The sequence below is a fragment of the Perognathus longimembris genome, chromosome 14, assembly GCF_023159225.1.
Source record: "Perognathus longimembris pacificus isolate PPM17 chromosome 14, ASM2315922v1, whole genome shotgun sequence".
Classification (NCBI taxonomy): Eukaryota; Metazoa; Chordata; class Mammalia; order Rodentia; family Heteromyidae; genus Perognathus; species Perognathus longimembris.
This window is the reverse complement of record NC_063174.1, coordinates 39527387-39552218: the sequence shown is the minus strand read 5'-3', so window position 1 is coordinate 39552218 and position 24832 is coordinate 39527387. Positions and strand designations below refer to the sequence as shown.

At 41.5% G+C, this 24832-nt stretch overlaps 1 protein-coding gene across 6 annotated transcripts in view; it reads right to left on the bottom strand.

Moving 5' to 3' along the window:
- Rgs6 (regulator of G protein signaling 6) overlaps positions 1-24832 on the bottom strand; it is a 480138-nt gene that overhangs the window by 117684 nt on the left and 337622 nt on the right. For all 6 annotated transcript variants that reach the window (XM_048361955.1, XM_048361951.1, XM_048361952.1 and 3 more), the window contains one exon: positions 13086-13185. In XM_048361955.1, coding sequence (XP_048217912.1) covers positions 13086-13185 — 100 coding nt within the window. The remainder of the gene's footprint in view (positions 1-13085; positions 13186-24832) is intronic.

The window sequence follows — 24832 nt, the reverse complement described above, 5'->3', positions numbered from 1 at the left end:
GCTATACTAATGGAGTCAGGAGAACTGTAAGGAACTCAGTAGAAGTGATTAAAAATGTATCAGGTGATGGAGACCTTGTAATCCAGTGTCCCACTCACTACCTGGGTCTCCCATGTCTCCCAGACATTTGTAGGTTTCTTTTATTCACATACACACACACACACACACACACATACACATACACAGACACAGACACACACACACACACACACACACACACACAGAGCTGGATCTGCGTTTCTGATTGAACCCTTACCGATACAGTAACTCCTTGGAAATTCTTGTCTGATGATGTCACTCCCATTTTAAACCTTCAAGGGTTTCTCGCTGCTTTCAACCACTGCTTTTAGGACTAAACTCCTTTTGGTCCTCCAGTCTGACACCAACCATATCGCTGCTACCTTCTGCCACTTCCCTTGGCTCCCCAAAACCTCCACAGACACCTCTTTGTCATTTGTCCCACATGCTGAGCCTTCTCCCACAAGTGGATTTCACATATGCTGTTCCTTTGTTTGGATGTCTCTCTTCTAGCCACCTCTACCTGATTAATACCAACTCAGCGTTCCTATGAAAGCTTACGGGTCAGCCTCGTCAAAGTCTCCTCTGGCAATCTCTCATATTGTTGTGTGCCTTGCCTCTGACGGCCATTGCACACTCCATTGTTCATTTTTCTTTCCTCCACTGGATTCAATATTCAGCAAGGGTAGGGAAGGCTAGTTATGCGTGCTCTCCATTCTGTTGACCCTACAACTGGTTCCTTCCTTAGCAGGAAGTTGACCTTACTTCTTGGCATGGAAAATACCAGTTGAGTGTGTGAATACATAAAATATGCTCGATGGACAAAAGACATGAAGGAGAAGCATGCAATGGGGGTGTTGACATAAAGGTCATGTAGGATTTACGTCTTGCCCCCTAGAGGCTTGGAGGTCCACTCATCCCCAGGAGCAAAGCCAAACCCTACCCAGGTGAGTTAGGCTGTGACTTTCTGAAGCAAGAGATGAGCAACTATAAACTTAAGTAAAACGGATGCTCAATAGAAGCTAGACAGACCCCCACCTTTACCTTGGCCAATTACTGCTAATGACTTTTCAAAGTCATGACAGCTGTTACTATTCCAACAAACACAACACAGTGTACAACTTTTGTTTTAAAATTTGATTTACTTTCAAGTCAAAGTAGAACTTGGAAATGTAGCATTCCCATCAGAATAAATTAGTGAGTACTTTCAATGTCCCATGTGTATATGTAGCTTCTATTATTGATGATGTTCTTGTATCACCTTCCTGTGGTTGTACCTACACTATCTCTGTAATCTTATCTGAGTATATTGGAAACCTTGTATACTGGTATTGGATGCAGGAAATTGAAAGGGAATACCAAATTTGAGAGACACAGGGTAAAAAAAGACAAACAACTACAAAAGCAATACTTGCAAAACTGTTTGGTGCAAGTGAACTGAACACCTCCGGGGGGTGGTGGGGGGAAGGGAAAGGGGGAGGAGGGTGGGGGGTATGAAGGACAAGGTAACAAACAGTACAAGAAATGTATCCAATGCCTAACATATGAAGCTGTAACCTCTCTGTACATCAGTTTGATAATAAAAATTAAAGAAAAAAAGAATAAATGAGTGAGTATCTGCAGAAGAGAAAAGCAATGCACACACTGATGGATGAGGGTGAAGTGTTCACCTTCCCTTCCAAGGATAATTTAGCTAAGCCAAGCACCCTGTGCTAACTTGATTGATCCACGAGCTGCATTTGTCAAGGTACGTGTGCATCTCACTGTCTCTACTGCTAGCTTTGGAGTATGGTCTGCTAAGCCCTGGATACAATCCTGGAGCATGGAATTTGACTAGAAGCTTCCAGATGAAAGCAGCTTCTAGAAGGCAATGATCTTCAAAAGTCAGATTGTGACATCTCAGTCCTGGAATAAGAGCCAGAGCTCTTAGCTTATGCTCCAGATTCTACCTTTGACTAGCCATGAAACTTTGGAAAGCTGGCCTCACCAACCAATTTGTCTGTCAGATGAACCCATGGGACCTGAAGATCACTAGGCCTATGAGTGACAGTGCACTACAGTTCTGAGGCTGTTTCTTCCTGGCAGCCATCAGGGTAAATGGTGTTCACTAACAAAATGCAATGACTTTTGGGAAAACCAGTGTAACTGCTAAGTGGAAGATATTACTAATACTAGTTCTCCTGAAATGTATTTCTCCTGAACATATCCCACATAAGCATTTTAATAGGCTTATGAGGATAACCATTTTTTTTTTTTTTGGTGCATAACAGTACCTTCTAGCCAGGTTCTTGTGGCTCATGCTTGTAATCCTACCTACTCAAGAGGCTGAGATCTCAGAATTGTGGTTGAAAGCCATGCCAGGTAAGAAAGTTCATGAAACTCTTATCTTTAATAAATTACTTAGAAAAAGCTGGAAGTGGCACTGTGGTGCAAGTGTTAGAGCCCTAGCCTTGAGTCCTGAGTTCAACTCCTACCAAAAAAAAGCCATGTTCCAGTACTTCATACCTAATAATCCTAGCTACTCAGAAGGCTGAGGTCTGAGGATCATAGTTCTAAGCCAGCCTAGGCAGGAAAGTCCATGCCACTGTTACCTCCAGTTAAGCACCAGAAAACTGGAAGTAGAGCTGTTACTAAAAGTGGGAGAGTGCAAGGCTTGAGCTGAACAGCTCAGGGACAGAGCCCAGGCCCTGAGTTCAAGCCCCACGACTGACAAAACGAAAAGATATCCTCTAACTGTGGTTGTATACGACCAGATTTACAACTAAAACCTTTCCTAACTGTGCCCCTGTTCTTGTTTCTTGGATGTTTGCAGACATTGCGTGGCTGGCGTGGAAAGTCCTGCTTTCCATCAGGAGCCATGGTTCTTTCTACTCTTCTGTTCGTTTGGTCTATTTTAAGGATCCATTTATTTTTTTAAGGATTTTTTTTTCTCCAATTGCCTACCCTTTGCTGTTCCCACCAGCTGTTGTTGAGTCTTTCAACTGTGTAAGTCTGTTTATCCAGTGTTGTGTTTTCCTTGGACCCTAACTTCAAATTCTAGTTTGACTTTTATGGTTAATTTTGGGATATGCAATGGAATCAGAAGAATTTGTGGAAATTAATTCAATCAACTGTCTAACTCACATGACTCCTAGATTTTTATCCACATGGGAAAGGCTTCATGTTCATTAATTTACACAAAGCATACAAACTTGAATAGAAACGGAGTGTGTACTTTTCTCCTTCAGTCTTGGAAAATCTGTTTTTTCCTCTAAATAATTAAAAGCCCCCCTCCCACAAGCCCCCCAAATAGCCAGATGTAACACAGATCTTGGGAGGCAAACAATTGTGCTACTCAGGAAGTTGTTACCACTCGTGACAACTTGTTTCCAGAGGTTCCCTGGGCCTTGCGTCCCGTCGTACTGGGTTATGGATCATGAAAAATAGAGGTAATCTGTGGATGTTGAGGAGTCTTTATAAAGTGTCCCCAGGGTGTTCGTAAAGTATCTGGATGAATTCATTCAGGTGATTTGCCCTCCCCACCTTTCCTTCACCTCAGGCTGTGGCCTGGGTACTCTGTGCTTACTGACATTGCCTTTTGGCTTGCAGGACTCAGAATGACATTTGCCGTCTCAGGCCTCCCAGCAAAGCAGTCTAGTGAGAAATGAAGGAAAAGCAAAGGAGGGAAAGAAGGGGGGGTGGTGGGGGAGGGCAAGGCATTGAGGAAGGAACCAGGAGGGCGCCCTGCCATGCATTTACAGCAAGTTGTAAGGTGTGTGTGTGTGTGTGTGTGTGTGTGTGTGTGTGTGTGTCTATGTGTTTCTGGTCTTGGGGCTTGAACTTAGGGTCTGGGTGCTGTCCCTGAGACGTTCCCCACCCTGCCCCCCTCAGGGCTACTGCTCTACTGCTTGAGCCACAGCTCCATTTCTGGCATTTAGTTGATTCATTGGAGATAAGAGTCTCATGGACTTTCCTGCCTTAGCTGGCTGTCAACTGCAATCCTCAGATCTAAGACTAAGATCTAAGAGTAGCTAGGATTACCGGCATGAGCCACTGGTGCCCGACTCTAGAGCAAAGTTTTAAGCATCCAGAACACAGATAACTTTTGCCCATTCCCTTCTCAAGGGTAATTAAAGGGAGGGGCAGAAAAGTGCTCATCTCTGTACTTCAGCCTAAGTGTACAGTCCCAGTGTGATTTAGAAGGAATAAGTCTAACGCACAGACAGAGACACTCAGAGCTCACAGGTAAGAGAGGTAAGATGAATATTTTATGTGTTTCTGAAGAAAAGCTCCAGGGATATAAGAGTAATGTTTTACTGTCAATTGCTACTGTAATTATTATTGTTACTGTTAGTAATATAAAGCTCATATGATGTAAAAGTAACAATTCGGCTACTGCCACCTGCCACAGGAGTCTCTGACATTAAATAGCTCTTACCATGTATGGACAGCACTATTTCATAGATATATATATATAATATATGTATTATATATTCATATACACATATATGTATTATAACTCATTCAATCCTCTTAGTAATGATATGAGCAGGTATATATTATCATTCATAGCTCTAATTTATAAATGAGGAAACTGAGGCACAAAGATTAAAGTAGAGTGGTCAAGGCATCAAGCCCATCATGGGTAGAGGTCATATTCTGACCCAGGCAGTGTAGCTCCGCAGTGAAGCCTTGGGGTCCGGACAGCAGCTGGAGTGAAGACAAGTCACGGACAGAGTCCAACAAGAAGCACAGTCTTCTAAGCTACGGCTCTAGATTATCTTTGTCTTGCTCTCTCTCTCTCTCTCTCTCTCTCTCTCTCTGTGTGTGTGTGTGTGTGTGTGTGTGTGTGTGTGTGTGTCCATCCATTTCTCCCACATGAGTTCTTCAAGTTATAAAATACATGCTCTTGGTAAAAATGTCAATTATAACCAAAGTGAGTCTTTTTTTTTTTTTTTTTTGCTAGTCTGGGAGCTTTAACTATGAGCCTGGGCACTGTCCCTGAGCTTCTTTTGCTCAAGGCTGGCACTCTACCATTTGAGCCATATTGTTACTTCTGGCTTTTACTGTTGATGTGGTACTGAGGAATCGAACCTAGGGCTTCCTGCCTGCTAGGCAAGCACTCTACCACTAAGCTATATTCCCAGTCCCTGACTTGCTTTTTTTTTTTAAAATTTTTTAGTGTCTTGAAGTTCTCTGCTGAATTTTTCTTTTGTGTCTTCTATCTCCATGAACATAGCTACGGCCATTACTTTAGATTCAGCGTATGATAATTTCAATATCTGGAACTCCATTGAGTTTGTTTCTATTACTCATTGTTTCTACTAGTTCCCATTCTTACTAACTCATCTCTTTATGTATCTGGTAATCTTTGACTCCATGATCACTTTACATGTGGAAATTCATTGGTAAAGATACTATGATGGCTACCATAAAGTTATTTGCTTCTTTCAACTACCCATGGGCTCTGAAATCCTGATTCATTTCTTTTCCTAATGTGAAGGATTTATAATTTTCTACCTTATCTTGCTCCCTCAAAGCTGTCCTTTAGTCTACTAGAAGGCTGAGTGTTTTTAACTTTACCTTTACATCCAGATTGCAGCCTCTCAGAGCCTCAACACAAAGTGTGACTTTACCAAGACATCTATCTGTCTTCCATGCTCCTCACACTCTCACTTTTGTGATCCTCATTCGATGGATAGTTAAGAAGCACATGTTAATGTCACATTCATGTGGCCTTCTTGGTTTGTCCCATGTCTCCAGGGGAAAACAGCTCTGAAGGCCAGGGTTATATCTATATGGTTATATCCATATTGTCACTCATCTTGTTCCAGCCATTCTTTTTTTTTTAATTTATTAATTGAACACAAATTTTTTTTGACAAGGTGTTGTGCAAAAAGGGTACAGTTACATAGTAGGACAGTGTGTACATTTCTTGTGATATCCAGCCATTCTTCATTCTCTTGCTAATGCTCCAATGATGACAAGCTGATTTTTATTCTCAGCATTTCTAGTTGTTCTCATCCAGAAAATCCATCTTATTTTATTAATCTGCTCTTCCTCAAGGCAGGAATCTCCAAATAAGTTTGACTATATATGTGGATTTGAATGTGAGGATGGATCCAGGATTTTGCTTTTGTGAAAGATATTTACATAGTTTCAAGAAGTTTCTAAAATTCTTACTAGAAAAAAGTAAAATATTCAAAGCAATGGAAGCACTCTTGATGTAAAAATGCTACTCTTCACCATGTGTATTTGAATATTATATGAATAAATTATGACATTCTAATTTAAAATAGATTGTATTTTATATTAATGTATTAATATTGGGTATTAATATTGCATTATTAATATTACATTATTAATTTATTTATCTTATCCCAAATACTGGAATAATATGATCAGTCAGGATAATGTAGTTTAAGGTATTTTAAATTACATCTAGATAAGTGAAATTTGTTATAACCAGTAAGTAATTGAGCTGACTAGTCTCTGAATAAAACTAACCTACCTTAATGCTTGTTAATATGATTTGCTCTCAAAATGAACACTATGTTTTGCAATTTCCCAAGACATTGGGAGAAAACTACTTGTTAACCTTTGCTCCTCTCTTTTCTAAATTAATGTCTTAATTTTGTCAACCACCCCTGGCATTGCTTCCCTATGACATCACGTTGGTGCAAGACACTGTGCTTGTTTTCTGTGGGTGCTCTGATCAGTCATCACAAACTCTGACTGAAATTATTCTCTCCTATTTCTGGAGCCTGAAGCCTCAAATTAGTTTTAAAGGCCCAAATCAAGGCATCAGTCGGGCCACATTCCCTCTAGATGCTCTAGGGAAGTTTCTGGTAGCTGCTGGCATTCTTTGGCTTGTGGCCACATCACTACCTGCCTTCCAAATCACTTAACTTTCTCCTTTGTGTCAAATATTCCCCCTGATTCTCTTTCATAAGGGTTTATGGGATTACCTTTATGGCCCACCATATTAAGCAAAGGAAGTCTTCCCATTTGAAGATCCTTAACTTAATGTTACCTACTAAGATTCTTTTTGACTGTAAGACACCATTTACATGTTTAAAGAACTAGGCTATGATATCTTCAGGGACTATGACTCAATCTACTTACTATGGGAACTCCACAAATTATCTCTGTTTTTAACTATTTTCCCAGTTCATTTTCTTTCAGCAATTACAAAAGCAGGAGAGTGACAATGTTGAGTGTGAATAAGTCTCAGATTTTCCCATCTGGCTCTTTTGTTTTATGATCTGGGAGAATCATATCCCACAATAAGTGGTGCCTTGAGTGAACTTCAGGCTAGACACAAGTAGAACATGTGAGGAGAAGGGAAAAGCATGAACTTCAGACAGGCCTTGGTACACATTCTGTGAAGAGCTGTAGCAGATCAGAGCAGGATAGACAACATTTAGCCTAAGTGAGGAAACTGAGGCCCAACAAGGCTAGTTACCAGGTGCTCAAGGTCCCACAGACAGCTTGTGGCTGCCTCAAATGGTACTGACAAGAGATAATAATAATATGTTTCATTGTTTATGTCAACAAGAGGCCATCAGACCAGGAAAAGCCAGAGATAGCGATCTATGTTGAGATTAGCAGAATAAAAATGTACGTATATATCTGGGATATTGTCTGAAAATTATCTGTACAATAACAATTCGTAAGGAAGAGCTAGGTGGGTATAATTTTTAATCAAAACCATCCCTCCATTCTTTGCTGAGTAATAAGAGGCAGAACTACGTCTACTGAATCAAAGACAAAAGAAGGCAAGCGAGTTTCAGTTCATTATAAGGAAAAAGACTTCCAAGGTCCAACTGGGCCAGAGATGGAATGAGAGATGTTGACATCTCTGGAGGTTATTAAAATAGAGGCCTGAGTGGGCCGGGGTTACACAGACTCCACATTCAGACAGGCTGTAGAGATACTCCTGGGAGAATGTTGAAAACAGAGTTCTGAGTTCAGGCTCCTGAGGATATCTTGGGCTTTCTATTTTTTTTTCTTTGACAAACTGCAAGTTTTTCAGCTGTTTGGGGGAATGCATCAGCTATCTTTTAGGACGTGTTACATTCAAGGAGAGAAATCTCAGCATGAGCTGATGGGAGAAGCTTGTGACGGGAGTGAGGATTCCAGATCCTAGTTTGGATTCTGTCTGTTAACAAGCTGTGTGATTTGGGAGCCCATTGCATTATATCTCTGGAATTCAATTTTCCCGTCTGCAGAGATAAAGGAGACTAGTTGTATCTGAAGATTTTTCTATGTTAGAAAAGGGTGTTTCTGATTATGGCTTGGAAGAAATCAACCTCAAGTCCCTGGAAGATTCTTTAAGATAGTCTGAGTCGTGCTCAGGTTTGTTGGGTGGTCAGAGGACGTGGAGGGGGTGGTAGGGCTGTGTAACTTCACCACCATGGCCCCTGCTGTCACTTGTCACTTACCATTCAGAAAAAGGTCTGGACCGGGAATGAACCCACAGAACTACGCCTACTTAATCTTTGATAAAGGGGCTAAAACAATAGTTTGGAAGAAAGATAGCCTCTTTAACAAATTGTGTTGGAAAAACTGGCTCAACACATGCAACAAACTAAAACTAGATCCTTAATATATCACCCTGCACCAAAATCAATTCCAAATGGATTAAAGACCTCAAAATCAAAACAGACACCCTGAAAACACTAAAGGAAGAAGTAGGAGAAACACTTGGGCTCCTTGGCGCAGGACGGAACTTCCTGAACAAAGACCCAGAAAGGCTACAAATCAAAGAAAGGTTGGACAAATGGGACTGCATCAAACTGCAGAGCTTCTGCACGGCAAAGGACATAGCTTGCAAGATAAACAGAAAGCCCACAGACTGGGAGAAGATCTTTACCGGCCATTCAACGGACAAAGGCCTCATATCTAAAATATATGCAGAACTAAAAAAATTACCTTCATCCAAAACAAAACCGCAAAGAACTAATAGGCCGCTCATCAAGTGGGCTAAAGACCTACAAAGAGACTTCTCTGATGCGGAAATGAGAATGGCCAAGAGACATATGAAAAAGTGCTCTACATCACTGGCCATAAAAGAAATGCAAATCAAAACAACATTGAGATTCCATCTCACCCCAGTAAGAATGTCATATATCAAGAAAACTAACAATAACAGTTGTTGGAGGGGATGTGGCCAAAAGGGAACCCTACTTCATTGTTGGTGGGAATGTAAACTGGTTCAGCCACTCTGGCAAGCAGTATGGAGACTCCTCAGAAGGCTAAATATAGAACTCCCCTATGACCCAGCAACCCCACTTTTGAGTATCTATCCGAAATACCACAAACAAAATCACAGTAAAGCCACCAGCACAACAATGTTCATTGCAGCACAATTTGTCATAGCGAGAATCTGGAACCAACCCAGATGCCCCTCCGTAGACGAATGGATCAGGAAAATGTGGTACATATACACAATGGAATTTTATGCCTCTATCAGAAAGAATGACATTGCCCCATTTGTAAGGAAATGGAAGGACTTGGAAAAAATTATACTAAGTGAAGTGAGCCAGACCCAAAGAAACATGGTCTCCCTTATTGGGAATAATTAGCACAGGTTTAGGCAAGTCACAGCAGAGGATCACAAGAGCCCAATAGCTATACCCTTATGATCACATAAGATGGTGCTAAGTGAACTGAACTCCATTTTATGGAAATGATTGTTATATCACAGTTGTAACTACTTTCAACATCCATGTGTATCTGTAGTTTCTACTATTGATGATGTTCTTGTATCACCTTCTTGTGATTGTATCTACACTATCTCTGTAATCTTATCTGAGTGTATTGGAAACCGTGCATACTGATATTAGAATTAGGAAATTGAAAGGGAATACCAAAATTGAGAGACAAAGCGTAAAATAAGAGAAACAACAACAAAAGCAATACTTGCAAAACTGTTTGGTGTAAGTGAACTGAACACCTCAGGGGGGGAAAGAGGGAAGGGGGAGGGGGGTATGAGGGACAAGGTAACAAACAGTACAAGAAATGTATCCAATGCCTAACGTATGAAACTGTAACCTCTCTGTACATCAGTTTTATAATAAAAACTTAAAAAAATAAATTAAAAAAAACTTAAAAAAAAAAGAAAAAGGTCTGGAGATTGACCTGCTGTTCTAACAGGGGAATGGGAGGGTGGGTATGAGGTGCACTTCTGTGGGTACCTTGCACAGAAATGGCAAACCCCTGGACGGTAAGATGGCAGGACCTGATTTGCCTTTCTTCTGACTGAGTCTTCCTCCACCAAAGCCACTGAGCTTCAGGTTTGTTTGTTAGTTGTAATCTAAGATTGGATTCTCATTCCTACCCCACTTCTTCTGTCTCCCATGTAGTTCCCCTTAGATTTTTTTTTTTCTTTTTGCCAGTCCTGGGGCTTGGACTCAGGGCCTGAGCACTGTCCCTGGCTTCTTTTTGCTCAAGGCTAGCACTCTGCCACTTGAGCCACAGCACCACTTCTGGCCATTTTCTGTATATGTGGTGCTGGGGAATTGAACCCAGGGCCTCATGTATACAAGGCAAGCACTCTTGCCACTAGGCCATATCCCCAGCCCCCCCCCCCCCCCCCGCCTTAGAATTCTTAAAACCTTCACTTTTTTAAGAGAGGGATTGGGTTCTAAGGTTATCTCCTGTCTCTTATCCTCTTCTAAATATGACCACCCCTATCTCATTGGCCTTTCTAAGCCTGACAGGTTCTAACCCACATGTGAGCCAATGGGCATTATCCTAGCAGCATCTATGAATTCGCCTTTGAGCTCCAGGTGTGAGGAATGAAGATAGTTGACCTTACACGTCAACAAGAGTCTTCCTCAGAAACCCTAGAAGGTCAGGGTGGGTTAGCACATTATCTTCTAGGTAGATAGGGGGTAAACTAATGCACAGCTTATAGATAAAGATATGAAACTTGCTGCCACTTAGGCTTTGTGTCCTTCAAATCCATCACTCTTCTCCAGGACTTCCATCCTTCACTTGTGACTTCTGGCTTTTTTTTTTTTTTTTTTTTTGCCAGTCCTGGGCCTTGGACTCAGGGCCTGAGCACTGTCCCTGGCTTCTTTTTGCTCAAGGCTAGCACTCTGCCACTTGAGCCACAGCGCCACTTCTGGCTATTTTCTATATATGTGGTGCTGGGGAATTGAACCCAGGGCTTCATGTATACGAAGTGAGCACTCTTGCCACTAGGCCATATTCCCAGCCCGGCTTTTTTTTTTTTTTAATGGTTAATTGGAGAGAAGAGTCTCATGGACTTTCCTGCTTAGTCTGACTTTGAACCATAATCCTCAGCATCTTGAGTAGGTAGGATTACAAATGTCAGCTACCAGTACCCAGCTGCCTTTGTTTTTATTAAATGTATTTCTTTAAACGAATTGAGCCTCCTGTTTCTTTTGCTCTCTTCTTCCCTTGCTGACTTATATACATGTGCCACCCCCTGTGTTAGGACCTGGGATGTGTGTTCTAACTATACTCACTGCCTGAATTCACAAATCTAAGAGCTCTGAAGACCATTGATAAGCTGATAATGTATGTTCAAAGCTCACAGACTCCTTTAAAGTCTTGCCCACATACTCCAGTGCCTCCTTGTCAACATACACTCCAACGAGACAGAACAACCTGCTGATGAGAACTCTATAACTCCAGAATGAAGTTGAATAGACAAACGAGTTGATAATAATACCTCAACTGAACTTATGTGCTTTCTAGTTCATACATAAAGATAGTGAATCTAGGTGTGTACTGTAGTGACATTTGACCCACATACATTCATGTTATCACCAGCACATGATGCAGACCACTTCTATCACCACATAAAACTCTCTCCTGGCATCCCTTGTAGCCACTCCTTAACTTCCAATGCCTGGACTCCATACTTCCTACATAGCAGATATTACAGGTATGCCCTACCATACCTTGTATATTTGGTGAGATAGGGAGTCTCAACTTTTTTTCTCAGGGTAGCCTTCAACAACTATCCTCCCATTTCTAGAGTTACAGGCACGCAACCTCTATCCTTGGCACATTACACATTCCCAGCCCCAGGAACTATATTTTAAGACAATGTTTTAGAAACTCCAGTACAGTGAGTTAAAAACTTAACTAACTCATCTTGTGGAACTTGAATACAAGATTTTAAAAAGGTAGCTTGGAAGAGCTGGGGAAGAATGATGAGAGGGGTGAAATTGATGAAGATGAATTGCATTCATCAATTGATATGTTAAATTGAAAACCCTTTGTACAGGTACTTAAAGACAATAAAACAACAACAGAAGTGGACTTTCTAAAAGCATAAAACTCTTTCTAAATTTGTTTAAGAAAAAACATATCTCATTTGTGTCTAAATTCATTTGACCCTTATCCAACCATCTGCCTCATACTTTGAGGTGTACTTTTGCCTTCTTAATAAATCACTCTTAACTATCCTCAAAAACAATGGAGATACATATACGAATATTACATACATACATAATGTATACATACATACACACAAACACATACAGATGGAACTTAACTAAATACTAAGAGTACAAATAAACTAATTGAAAACAGGATGGAAGCATAGTTCCGTGGTAGACCAACTGCCTAGCATGCATGAGGCCCTGAAAAACAAAGAAACATAACCAGATTGATGGTTCACACCTATAATTCTGGCATTGGGAAGGCTGAGGCAGCAGGATCAAGAGTTTGCGTCCAGCTTGAACTACATTGTGAAACTGTAATTATTTCAGCAAGTCCAGACTAGGATCCCATTTTAATGTAATTTCTTTAATGTTTCTGTGCCTGTTCCTCTTCTCTAGGCCTGGTTGCTAATGTGTCAGTTGATGGCTTTTTATTCCCAGAAGCCTAAACCTACACACACTTGAAAGGTGGCCCACAGTTGGCCATTCTCAAGAATTGCCACAGGAACACCTTCCTAGACACCAAGATAAGGGCAACACAGGAAATGCACTGAATGATGCCTTTTCACTCATCACAGATTCCTAGACACCGTGGGATCACAATCTATGGGACACAGCCCCTCAGTGGATGGCTTCATCATTGACTCCTTACAAGGAGTGCATTACCTGTGACCACACTAGGGATTTTGGAGAGAAAGCTCTTGACGGTTCTGACGGGCACACCCCCAGTCTTGTCATCCTGCATCTTTGTAATGATGTCTTCGATCTGAAAGAGGTTAAAGGAAAGCAGTGTTACTTCCTCCCACACTGGTGCCTTCAGAGCCAGCCCATGTGTGTGCAAAATGGATGCCAAGTTCAGGAAAAGCCTCCTCCTAGACTCCAAGAACACTCCCTCACAGGCACCCCCAATTCAACCAGCTAAGGAGGCTTAGGGTTCGGATTGGCTCCAATATGGAATTCAGCATGTATGAGATAGAATTCCGTTACCCAAATTGGGTCTATATACAGGGGGAAACCATTGGAAACTGCCATATTCAAATCCCTCAAAATGGTAGTTTCTTGAAGCTTAATCAAGAATGTTAACACGTCCTGATTATCACCAAGTTCAGGCAGGGATGCCTTTGGAATAGACAAGGACCCACCCAGTTCCGTGGGAAACGAAGGACTTGAGAAGCTTGGGAAGTAGGGCTCTGTGGAGGTGGTGTGAAGATGGTCAGCTTGAGTTGAGACAAAGGTGCAGAAAGACAGGACACTCTCCTTTGTCAAGAATATTTTATTAACACCAATTAGTTGTACAAGAGTGTGTCATTTTGACACATCCATATAAGCATATGATGTACCGTGATCACACCCACCCCTTCCATCCATCTCCTCCTCTTCCTCCTCCTTCCCAAGCCAATCTGAACAAGCTTCATTGTTTCATTTTCACATGTGTACATAAAGTGTTTCAGCCATATTCTTCCTCCTTCACCCTCTGTTTCCCCTCCCCCTCACACCAGAACCACACCCTGGACAGGGCAGGTTTTATATTCCTGCCTCTTTGAACAATGGGAGACTGCATTATCAGAAAGACCCTGGTGGACTGGGGCCTGAGTCAGGTGATGACTTACTGCTAGAAATGTAACAGGGAAATGTGACAGACCAATGAATCCTCAGGAAGTGCCTAACTAGTAGGCCATTTTGTAGATGAGAACTTATAAATGTAATTCTCTGGGCAGAAATCTTCAGAGAGGTGACACAAAAAATTGTAAAGGGGGGGATGGAAATGAGGAGAAGAGAATATGTAATTTGTTCCATAACCAATATCAGGCTAGATTTTCTGAATGAGTCCTTAATGAAGTCACATTACCTTAAAGCTAGAAATTTAAGCTGCAACTCATCTACCTGAGCATACTACTACCGTAATTTGAAGTTAAGTGATTTTCTCAAAAAGATACATGCCAAATAATGTGTTTGATAGAAATAGTATCTAGATACCAAGTCGGTAGATGGTATACCATCATCACTATCATTATCTGCACTGAAATATATTTAGAATTATGTTCTAATAAGTATTTGCTAAAATAATCCATATCTCATCTTCTTAGCCCTCATAAATATTCTATAAAAGAGATTCTCTGGAAAGCAGTATGGAGGTTCCTCAAAAGGCTAAACAGAGAACTCCCCTATGACCCAGCAGCCCCACTTTGGACATTTACCCAAAAGATTACAAGCAAGACCACACTAAAGCCATCAGCACAACTATGTTCATTGCAGCACAAGTTGCCATTGCTAAAATATCTAACCAACCCAGATGCCCCTCAATAGATGAATGGATCAAGAAAATGTAGTACATACACACAATGGAATTCTATGCATCTATCAAAAAGAACGGCATTGCCCCATTTGTAAGGAAATGGAAGGACTTGGAAAAAATCATACTAAGTGAAGTGAGCCAGACCCAAAGAAACATAGACTATGGTTTCCCTCATTGGGAATAATTAGTACATGTCTAGGATAATCCTAGCAGAAGATCACAATAGCTCAATAGATAAGTACATATGAACACATAAGATGATGTTAAGTGAAATGAACTCCAAGTTATGAAATAAGTGGTTTATCATTGTTGTTGTTATTTTCAACATATCATGTGAAATTATGCCATTTTTCTTTTGTCTTTCTTCCCCAGGGTTTTACACTTGATGCCACTGTAACTGACTTTGGTACCTTGGGTATTGTATATATATTGATTGAAACTAAGGAAGGGAAGGAGAACATCAAAATGGAGAGACAACGGATAAAAGATGAACCAATGCAACAGCAATACTTACAAAACTATATGCTATAAACCAACTGTACAACTCATAGGGAAGGGGGAGGAAAATAGGAAGGGGGAAGGTGGAAGAAAAATGGGGGTAAGAAATGTATTCACTGTATGAAACTGTAACCCCTCTGTACATCACTTTGACAATAAATAAAACAATTAAAAAAGAGATTCCATAATTCTCTGGTGTTTCTCAGATAAAGAAACTAAGGTGTGAAGTATAGTAATCAGGGTTAAGTTGTGGAAGAACATACACTCTAAACACTCTACTCAACCAAGTCTATTTCTCCCATGCTACATGTCTATTAACCTGGAACTCAGCTCACTGTAGGAACTCAGCTCATTGTAGGCACTCTGTGGCCTGGGCAAGTGGGACTGCTGCCATCTTTTTTTTTTTTTTTTGGCCAGTCCTGGGCCTTGGACTCAGGGCCTGAGCACTGTCCCTGGCTTCTTCCCGCTCAAGGCTAGCACTCTGCCACTTGAGCCACAGCGCCGCTTCTGGCCATTTTCTGTATATGTGGTGCTGGGGAATCGAACCTAGGGCCTCGTGTATCCGAGGCAGGCACTCTTGCCACTAGGCTATATCCCCAGCCCCGACTGCTGCCATCTTGAACATGGGTGGTTATTGTGTCAGAGCAGCAAGAAATAATTCTGGGTATTAAATGGTACAGCCCAGAAGCTACATAGAAGGTCTTTCCCACAATTCATTGTGTATCACTAGCCATGTGGTACCATTGGACCACAGGGGAGCCAGAGGACTCTGTCCATGGGGTTCTAGGAGGGAGGAGAAATGCATACTGTTGGTCCACAATCACAACCACTGTAGAGACTAAACAACCATCTCTATCATCACCAATGCCCACACTACCTAGTGGTCCTAGCCACAGTCCCCAGAGCACAGGATTTGAACCCCTGAGCTTCTCTGCTTCACAACAAGATTCCTAGAATATCAGCCAAGCAAAGAAATCATTCTCCTTGGGTATTTCTGGGTTTGCCTGAAAGTACTGAAAAAGAACTATCTAGTCCTGGCCTGTCAGGGTATGGGTGTCTCCTAGGAAGGAGGACGGGTTTCCCTGAGACCTGGGGCTATTCAATTATAGTGGAACATCCACTCTTAGCCGCACTTATGCTATCCACCTCAGTGATTGCTGAACTCTGGCTCCCATACTCAACTCAGCAACTTGGACAAGTTTGAGCATTAGTTATCAATAGACTAGAAGACTAGTCATTTTCAGTCACCTCTGCTGTTGATCTTGTGTGTTCTTTGGAAAAGCCAGAAGATTATGGAGGATTCTGTTAGACCTCTGAGTGGATGGATATCAGATGAAATAACTTCCCATCTCTGTTGCTGTAGGCGACGGCCTACTGCTTCTCAGAAGAAAAACAGCCCTGAGTTTGGGATAATTTTCTTTGTCAAAATTAACATATAGCAGAATCATGACAAAAATATATTAGTTAAAACTATTGAAGCCACCATAAAGACTTGGCAATCAGAATCAAGGACTCTGAACTAGGTTATCTTCGTTCTTTGTTCCTGTCTCTCTCTTTTTTCTATTAGTATACACTGATTGTTGAGAATTGGGTATCTTTGGGTCTAATTCTTTTAAAGAACACAGAAATTCAATTAAAGCATTTGCAATCTATTTTAAAATCTTTGGTAGTGTGCTAGTCTAGATATTCTATTTTTGTTTTAGAAACATTTCTGACTGCTGTATTTGATTCTGGAGCAGGTCCACTAGCATGTCAGCTCATAATACTCTTTCTGGAAATTCTGGTCTTCCACCTCTAGCATTTTCAGTTCATTTATTCCTTGATGGATGAGTATAATTTTTTAACTCTATCTATCTATCTATCTATCTATCTATCTATCTACCTATCTATCGTCAGTTGTGAGACTTGAACTCTGAGCCTGAACACTGTCCCTGAGCTTCTTTGGTCAAGGCTAGTGCTCTACCACTTTGAGCCGCTCCACTTCCAGTTTTCTAGTGGTTAATTGGAGAAACAAGTCTCACAGACATTCCTGCCTGAGCTAACTTTGAACTGCGATCCTCAGATCTCGGCCTCCTGAGTAGCTAGGATTACAGGTGTGAGCCACAAGTTCTCAGCAAGTATAATATATTTCATCTGTAAGAAAGGATAACTCTTGAGCTGAACACAGTGACTCATGTCTGTAAGCCCAGCCACTTGGGAAGCAGACATCAGGACAATTGTGGTTTTGAAATATGGATAGTGGGTCTAAGTGGAAGCCATCTTGTCCTCATTGCCATTTTGGCACCTTAATAGATGATGGGTAACTTTCACCTGGTTCCAAGAACTCTACAGGTGATAGAGAACTTTCTTTGATATGCAGCTGTGTGGTGGGTTGTTAAGAGGTGATATTCTTTGAATTGCAGGTGTGTTGTGAGTTATTTAGCTCCAGGAAAGTTTTGCTCCAGAGAATACTTGCCCTTGGTTGTCCTTGATTGTTTCTCCTAGATAGCTTGCTTCAGTAGAGCATGCTTTGCTAGTCCCTATACCATGTGTCATCTGTCTTAGTGTGGGTTTTGCCTTTATAACCTTTGTAGTAACTGCATTTGGGGCTGCAGGTTCTTTGGGACTCTAGTTTGCCTGAAGTTGCTGGCTTTCTAATAAAGACTCCCAATTCGACCTGTCAAATTGTGGCTTCTCTTGTATCTCGTTGATCCAGTTCTTGTATAACATTTGGAGGTCTCAAGCAGATTCCAGTGCCTGGGTCGCAGTGGGTGCCTTGAAGCCACTGGCAGATGGTCTCCATGGTTTGGCTGTTGGAGAACAGGAACCCCATAGGGGAGGCACCACTTGAGATGTTCTAGGGCCCTGTGTTCTTCCCGCCACTCCACAGCCAGATTGTGGACACCTGGCCTAACACTAGATCTTTTCTGAGTCACTCAAGAGACCTCTGAAGGTAAGCACCTTTCTGGTTTCTGGAGATCAATCTATTTGAACTATTGTGGAAGGGAACCAGACACAATCAGAACCCCCCAACAGATCCTCTAGGCTGTGGCAACACAGACAGTTTTGGTTTGGTATCACTGTGTTGTTACTTTTCCTGAATGGGATTGTTCCTTGTCAGATGGTTCTGACAAGGAACAATCCTCTGGTTTGGGGAAGGAAGACATTGGATGTTATTTTGTCTGTCAGTCAAGCTGTGTCCTTTTTTTTTTTTTTTTTTTTGGCCAGTCCTGGGCTGTGAACTCAGGGCCTGAGCACTGTCCCTGGCTTCTTTTTTGCTCAAGGCTAGCACTCTGCCACTTGAGCCACAGCGCCCCTTCTGGCCATTTTCTGTATATGTGGTGCTGAGGAATTGAACCCAGGGCCTCATGTATATGAGGCAAGCACTCTTGCCACTAGGCCATATTCTCAGCCCCAAGCTGTGTTCTTCTATGTACTCTCTCTCTTCCTCTCTAACCGGTAAACATCTAAGTCTTGATTATCTGTAGAGATTCTGTTTGTTTGTTGGCAAAAGTATTTGTTTTTAAGCTTTTTGTTTTATAACAGGTGATTCTATAGTGCTATGGGTAAAAGTATTTCTTGCCACTGGAATTCCAGAATATTCAGGCTAATATTCATTTTTTTAAACCTAAGTGCACTCCAAGACCTTTCTGCACAAGTGTGCATGTGTGCATGTGTGTGTGTGTTTCTAAATGTGTACAAAATAGCCTGGTATTTTGATCCAAAAAACCTACCAGCATGGTGTGAGTGAAGGTAGTTTTTCTATCAAACAAAAGTGCTTCTGATTTGTATGGTGATATATTTGGTATTGACATTTCCTGAAACTATTTGCTTTTTTATTTCAATTGTAATTAGTATTTGTACTGCTTGTGACCAGCAGCCAAGTTTTAAAAAATGGACACGTTTAAACTAAAACTACAAAGAAGGTCATCAAATTTGTGTCATCAAGTATTTCAAAGGATTATTACATTACATTAAAAAGGAACTTTTGTTGAAAGGTTTTATAAGGGTTATTTTAAAAGAAAATTAAAGCAGAGGAAGTGTAAAGACAAAAAGGGAAAAGTAGTCTAAAAAAAGCCTTGGGAAGGGAATTGAGGAGACAAAAATGTTTTTCTTTTTTTAATAAGAAAGGATTTCAGAATTAAGAATTGTCTTAAATATTTGTTCCAAAGGGAAACAGGGAGAAATTAAGACTACCAAAGCATAAGCAGCAGATGGTATGAGTATGTTTTGAATTTATAAGATAGGACTTATTAGTAAAGTTAATGAAGTTGCAATTAAGTTCGCTGAGATTTAAATAAGGTAAAGACTAGAACATTGAGATAAAACCAGCATCTTATTCTTTATGCCCATCCATGAAAGTAATTGTTTGTACACTATGATGTTTTTCAAAATTTTAATGACAAAACTAAGTGGTAACTAAATCAAAGTTCACTTAAGTATTCGTTCATGTCAGAGTCTTTCAAATGAAGAACTGGTAGTTCCAACACCATATTTGCTGTCTGTTTATCAAGGATGTGAGATACCTTGCCCACAGAGGCATTTTCCTGCTGTCTTTGTTGTAATTACAAAGATTTGATTTGAATAGTGCCCAGGCCCTGAGTTCACACCCCACAACCAAAAAGGAATGTCAACGGAGGCAAAAGCTTGTCCTGGCAATGATGGAGCAACCAGAATTAGTTGGAAAACAAACTGCTCAGATAAGAGGGGATGGTGTACATGCTGAATGGAGTTGTGAGTGTGTGTCCTTTCAAAAGTAATCACAGATGGGAAGTCATCAGAAAATAGTTCATGAGCATTCCTATTTAATGCCCATACCTGTCTACCCTGTAACTGGGCAGGAACGTTACACCCTTGTCTATCAATCACTTGTTAAGGTGGATAGTAAAATTCTAGGGATGTCAAATGGTGGATAGTTTAAAATTAACAAAATTTCCAACCTCCAATATTTTTCAAGATCCTAATTGGTAGTAAATTTTAACCTGGCACCAGCCACACTAATCCATCTAGTCAGGAAAGGAGGGTGGAGTGATAGAAAATCAAAACACTCTTCTGGACATCTGGCCGTTTATGTCTAATCGACCTCACACAATCATGCAAAGAGGTCTTAATAAATATCTATACAGAGTCTAATATGCTTTCTTGGTACTGCGTGTGAACAGACGTTTCACAAAGGAGGTTTTTTGGTTGATGATAACTTCCCAATAGGTTAGTGATCTGAGATTGTCTCCCTGTTGAGGGCTGTCTAGAAGCCTTCACAGGTAACGTAGGCATTGTGAGGGTCAGCAAAGATCAGGTCAGACAGGAAAATGCTTCTGCAAGATGGAGTGCTAAACATGCTGCACTGGCCTGCTGTACAAAAATGGCTTTTTTACTCCTTCAGATCAACTTTTTTTCTAGATGGAAGGGACCCTGTGCACTTATTCTCAGTACCTCTACAACTGTAACTCATTTTTTGATGGGTCCCAACTTTAACAAAGCCTGCAAGTCTGCCAGCATTACGATGTAAGTGAATTAAGTCCGCCGTTTTACCATGAGTATAATCACCTGCCTTCGGTGTCCATTCCATTTGCTGGCCTGAAGGATACTGCCAAAGGGATCTCCTTGGTAAATACAGAGGTAAAAATGGTGGGACAAGCTGTCCTTCAAAATAAGACAGCTTTACACATCCTTATTGCAGTCCAAGAAGAAACCTGCATAGTTATAAAAAGTTAAATGCTGTATATAACTCTGCTCTTGGCTTTCATGAGCTCCTTACCTATGGCTCTCTGGAGCCACTTGGTTAAAAATGGCTATTTTCTTTTTTGGTACTAATATGTGGGGAGATATTTGTTGTTCTTTGTAATGTTTCTGTGGCTTGCTATCCTCCACAAATTATCCTATGGCTTCCTTCTCGCTTTAGAGTTAAAAAAAATGCTCCTAGTGAAATCTGATCCTGGCAGTCCAACAACTGAATTTTCCATGTCACTCCTTGGTAAGCACTACAAGAATTCAGGTCTCTGGCTTGGCAGGGCCAATACCCTAACTCAGCTTGAAGCCCTTACAGAAGATGGATCTTTGCTCATCAAATCCCCTTAAGATTGAGGGACCAAAGTTTTTTTTTTTTTTTTTTTTTTTTTTTTTTTTTTGAAAAAGAAGCAGGATGGATTAAAAAAAAAGGCACAGGAAAACACATAACAAGTACAGCCCACTTTGGGTGTCGAGATTGCACTTATAAGGGATGGTTATGAACCCAAGCCTTCTATGTCTGCCCAGGAAATTCTAATGTTACTGGAGGAAATTTAGTTACCGAAAGTTGTCATCCTAGTACATTGTTCTGGACATCGAGAATAGTAAAAGGAAATCATGCAGCTGCTGCCACTGCCTGAGAAGCTGCCTTAAAACCAGTGGGGCCCTAAATATTTTATTGACTATTTTCCCCCATAGCCTGACATCCAACCCAGTATACTCAGAGGAAGCAACCAGGAGAGCATTGGGAGACTGAACTCAGGCCCTTACTTTAGCTTAACTTAATAATGCTTTCATACTTAAGTTTCTGTAGATCTCAGAGGCAACTCAGCAGGAGGCATTAAAACAGGTCCAGGAGACACAGGCAATGCCCAACCAGGAGATTCCATCTTGGTTAAGAACTTCACTAAAGATGGCCTCATTCCCACTTGGAAGGGACCCTACATCATCCTGACCACTCCCACCATAGTTAAAGTAGATGGATTCTTGCCTGGTTCCATCACACATGGCTAAAATCTACTGACCTGCGATGGAAGGCATATGCCACTTCAAATCCACTGAAGCTCAGACTTTTGCATCACTCTTTCTGTCAACACTTAGAGCAAATCTTTGTGTGACACTCTTTCAGTGGTATACAGCTTTACAAGCCTTACCCAGCCTGACCGGGAAAGGATTGCTGGTTATGTTTAAAATCAAAGCCTCCTTATTATATGGGTATTAGCCATACTGAGCCAACTTCAACTGCTGGAGGCTCCTCAGATTGCCCAGGCTTACTCTTGGAGATATGCAAGGAAAATGAATTTGTATTCTATCTCTTTCCTTCACTCTCCAACTATTCTCATTCCAAGACCTCGGCAATAACATAGTAAGTATAAATTCATCCTACCCCCATTGGCTAAGGCCCCCTAAGGATGCCTGGTGGGCCTGTACGGACAGCCAGACTAAATGTGCCTTCATTGAGAGACTTAACGGTCATATCCATCCCATACTCTGTGTCCTGGAGCTCGTTATTTCCCAGGTATATGTATGGACCCTCATTTTCCCCTCCTGATAGAATCACCAGATGGAAAGAGCACCACCAGTTCTGGTCCCTGTCCTGATTGGATTAGGACTAGTAAAGCCACTGATGTGGGAACCACTGCCCTAGTAAACTGTGAAATACATATTTGGGCAACTCACATCCCAAGTCAGTTTAGACTTAGATCATCTTAAAATATCAATCAAGGGGCTAACTGGACAAGTTAACCCTCTGGCAGAGGTCTTTTCACAAATTCGAAGGAGATTGGACCTACTGTTTTTACAACTGCAGGGACTATGTGCAGCCTAAGGAGAAATATGTTGTTTTTATGCTAATGAAACAGGTTTAATACAGGAGAGCCTTTTTATGGAGAGATAAAACACAGAGACGAGGAAGCAAAGCCTGGAGAATTCCCAGAATTGGTTCCAACAATTGTTTGGTTGGCCCTCCTGGCTCACAATTCTGAGATCCACAGCCATGGGGCCCTTAAATCTACTTCTCTTGGTTATATAGCCCTCTTCACTGAAGAATCAATGGTTTGATTCTATGTACATAAAACAGTAGGGAATGAAATATGGATAGTAGATCTAAGTGGAAGCCATCTTGTCCTCATTGCCATTTTGGCACCTTAATAGATGATGGGTAACTTTCACCTGGTTCCAAGAACTCTACAGGTGATAGAGAACTTTCTTTGATATGTAGCTGTGTGGTGGGTGGTTAAACAATATAGAGGTAATATTCTTTGCATTGCAGGCATGCCATGTGTTGTTTAGCTTCAGGAAAGTTTTGCTCCAGAGAATACTTGCCCTTGGTTGTCCTTGATTGTTCCTCCTAGGTAGCTTGCTTCAGTTGAACATGCTTTGCTAGTCCCTATATCATGTGTCATCTGTCTTGGTGAGGGTTTTTGCCTTTATAAGCTTTGTAATAACTGCATTTGGGGCTGCAGGTTCTTTGGAATGCTAGTCTGCCTGAAGTTGCTGGCTTTCTGATAAAGACTCCCAATTTGACCTGTCAAATTGTGGCTCTATATCTTGTTGACTGAGCTCTTGTATAACAATTCCAGGTCAACCCAGGGAGGCCGGGGAAAGTGAATGAAAGAGATCACATCTGAATCAATAAGCTGGATGTGGTAGGGTATCCTATTCCTGGCTACATAGGAGGTGTAAATAGGATGACTGTGATCTAGGCTGGCCTGTGCAAACCTGGTGAGACCCTATTTATAAGATGACTGAAAATAAGCAGGATTGGAAGCATGGCTTAAAACCAGTGGGACACCTGCCTCCCAAGTGCAAGGGCCTGAGCTCACACCTAGTACTACCAAGTGAAGATAAAAGGACAAGTCGTAACCTTCTATGTCTTCAGTAGCTAATTATGATTATAGATATAAATGTATACAGATAGGCACACAGATACACAGAGATACACAGACAGACAGACAGACACACACAAACACACTTCTCCTTCATTGGATTCAAATCCTTTTGTAGGCAGACTCTCCTGGGTTTTCAGTGTGGTTCTGTTGGGTGATAATTGTGAGGATTTACTTACTTGGGGCCAGGCACAGTTCTCAGAGCTTCCTTTCTGTAAACTGGCTTCATTCTCAGCGGAGGAGAAAATTTCACATCCCTACATTATAGACAGGGGAGGTCTGCATGCTTCCCCATCAGCACCTGCCAACCTGCTTTGTGGGAACAAGCATGACTGCCCTACACTGGGGCCGGAGGCTCAGCACAGTCCTGCAGGCACTGAGGAGATATGAAGAATCCATCCAGACAGGCAGGTTCTCAGTGGACTCAGGATTGATTTCTGTGTCTGTCCTGTACTCGGGTTGGTTGGATCTGTTTTCCCATGTTGGGCCACAGCTCCTGGGCTGGGGTGGGAGAGATGGGAGGTAAATGCTTATATTTCCTTGATTGTTCTGTTCTATCTAACTTTGGCCATCTTTGGTTCCTAGGGAAGAGCAAAATCAATTCTCTGCCATCCGTCAACAGGAAGCTCTGTCATTAGGGAGTGAATTGGGACCTGAGTTCCATGTGCCAGATCTACAAGCAGGTGACCCTTATCTGACAGCCAAGTGAAGCAAAGAAATCATGTGGCCAGCTTCGCTGTTTCTGCCTGGGTGGGTGGCCACAATCTCCACCTCCTCTCCACGGAGCTCAGAGCTCTGGACTGACACACAGGTAAAATGCTCCTCAACAGCAGGAAAAGGGAAGCCATTACACACTGCACAGTGGGGTTGCTTTTAAATGAGAAATACTGTTGAAAAGGCAGACACAATTCACTGAACTCATTAGCCTGGAGAGGGGAGGGAGGAGAAATATCCTTTTTTTTTTTTTGAAACTGGAAGCTGCAGAGAGGTCACAGAAAAAACTGAGGGTCAGAGCCACCTACTGC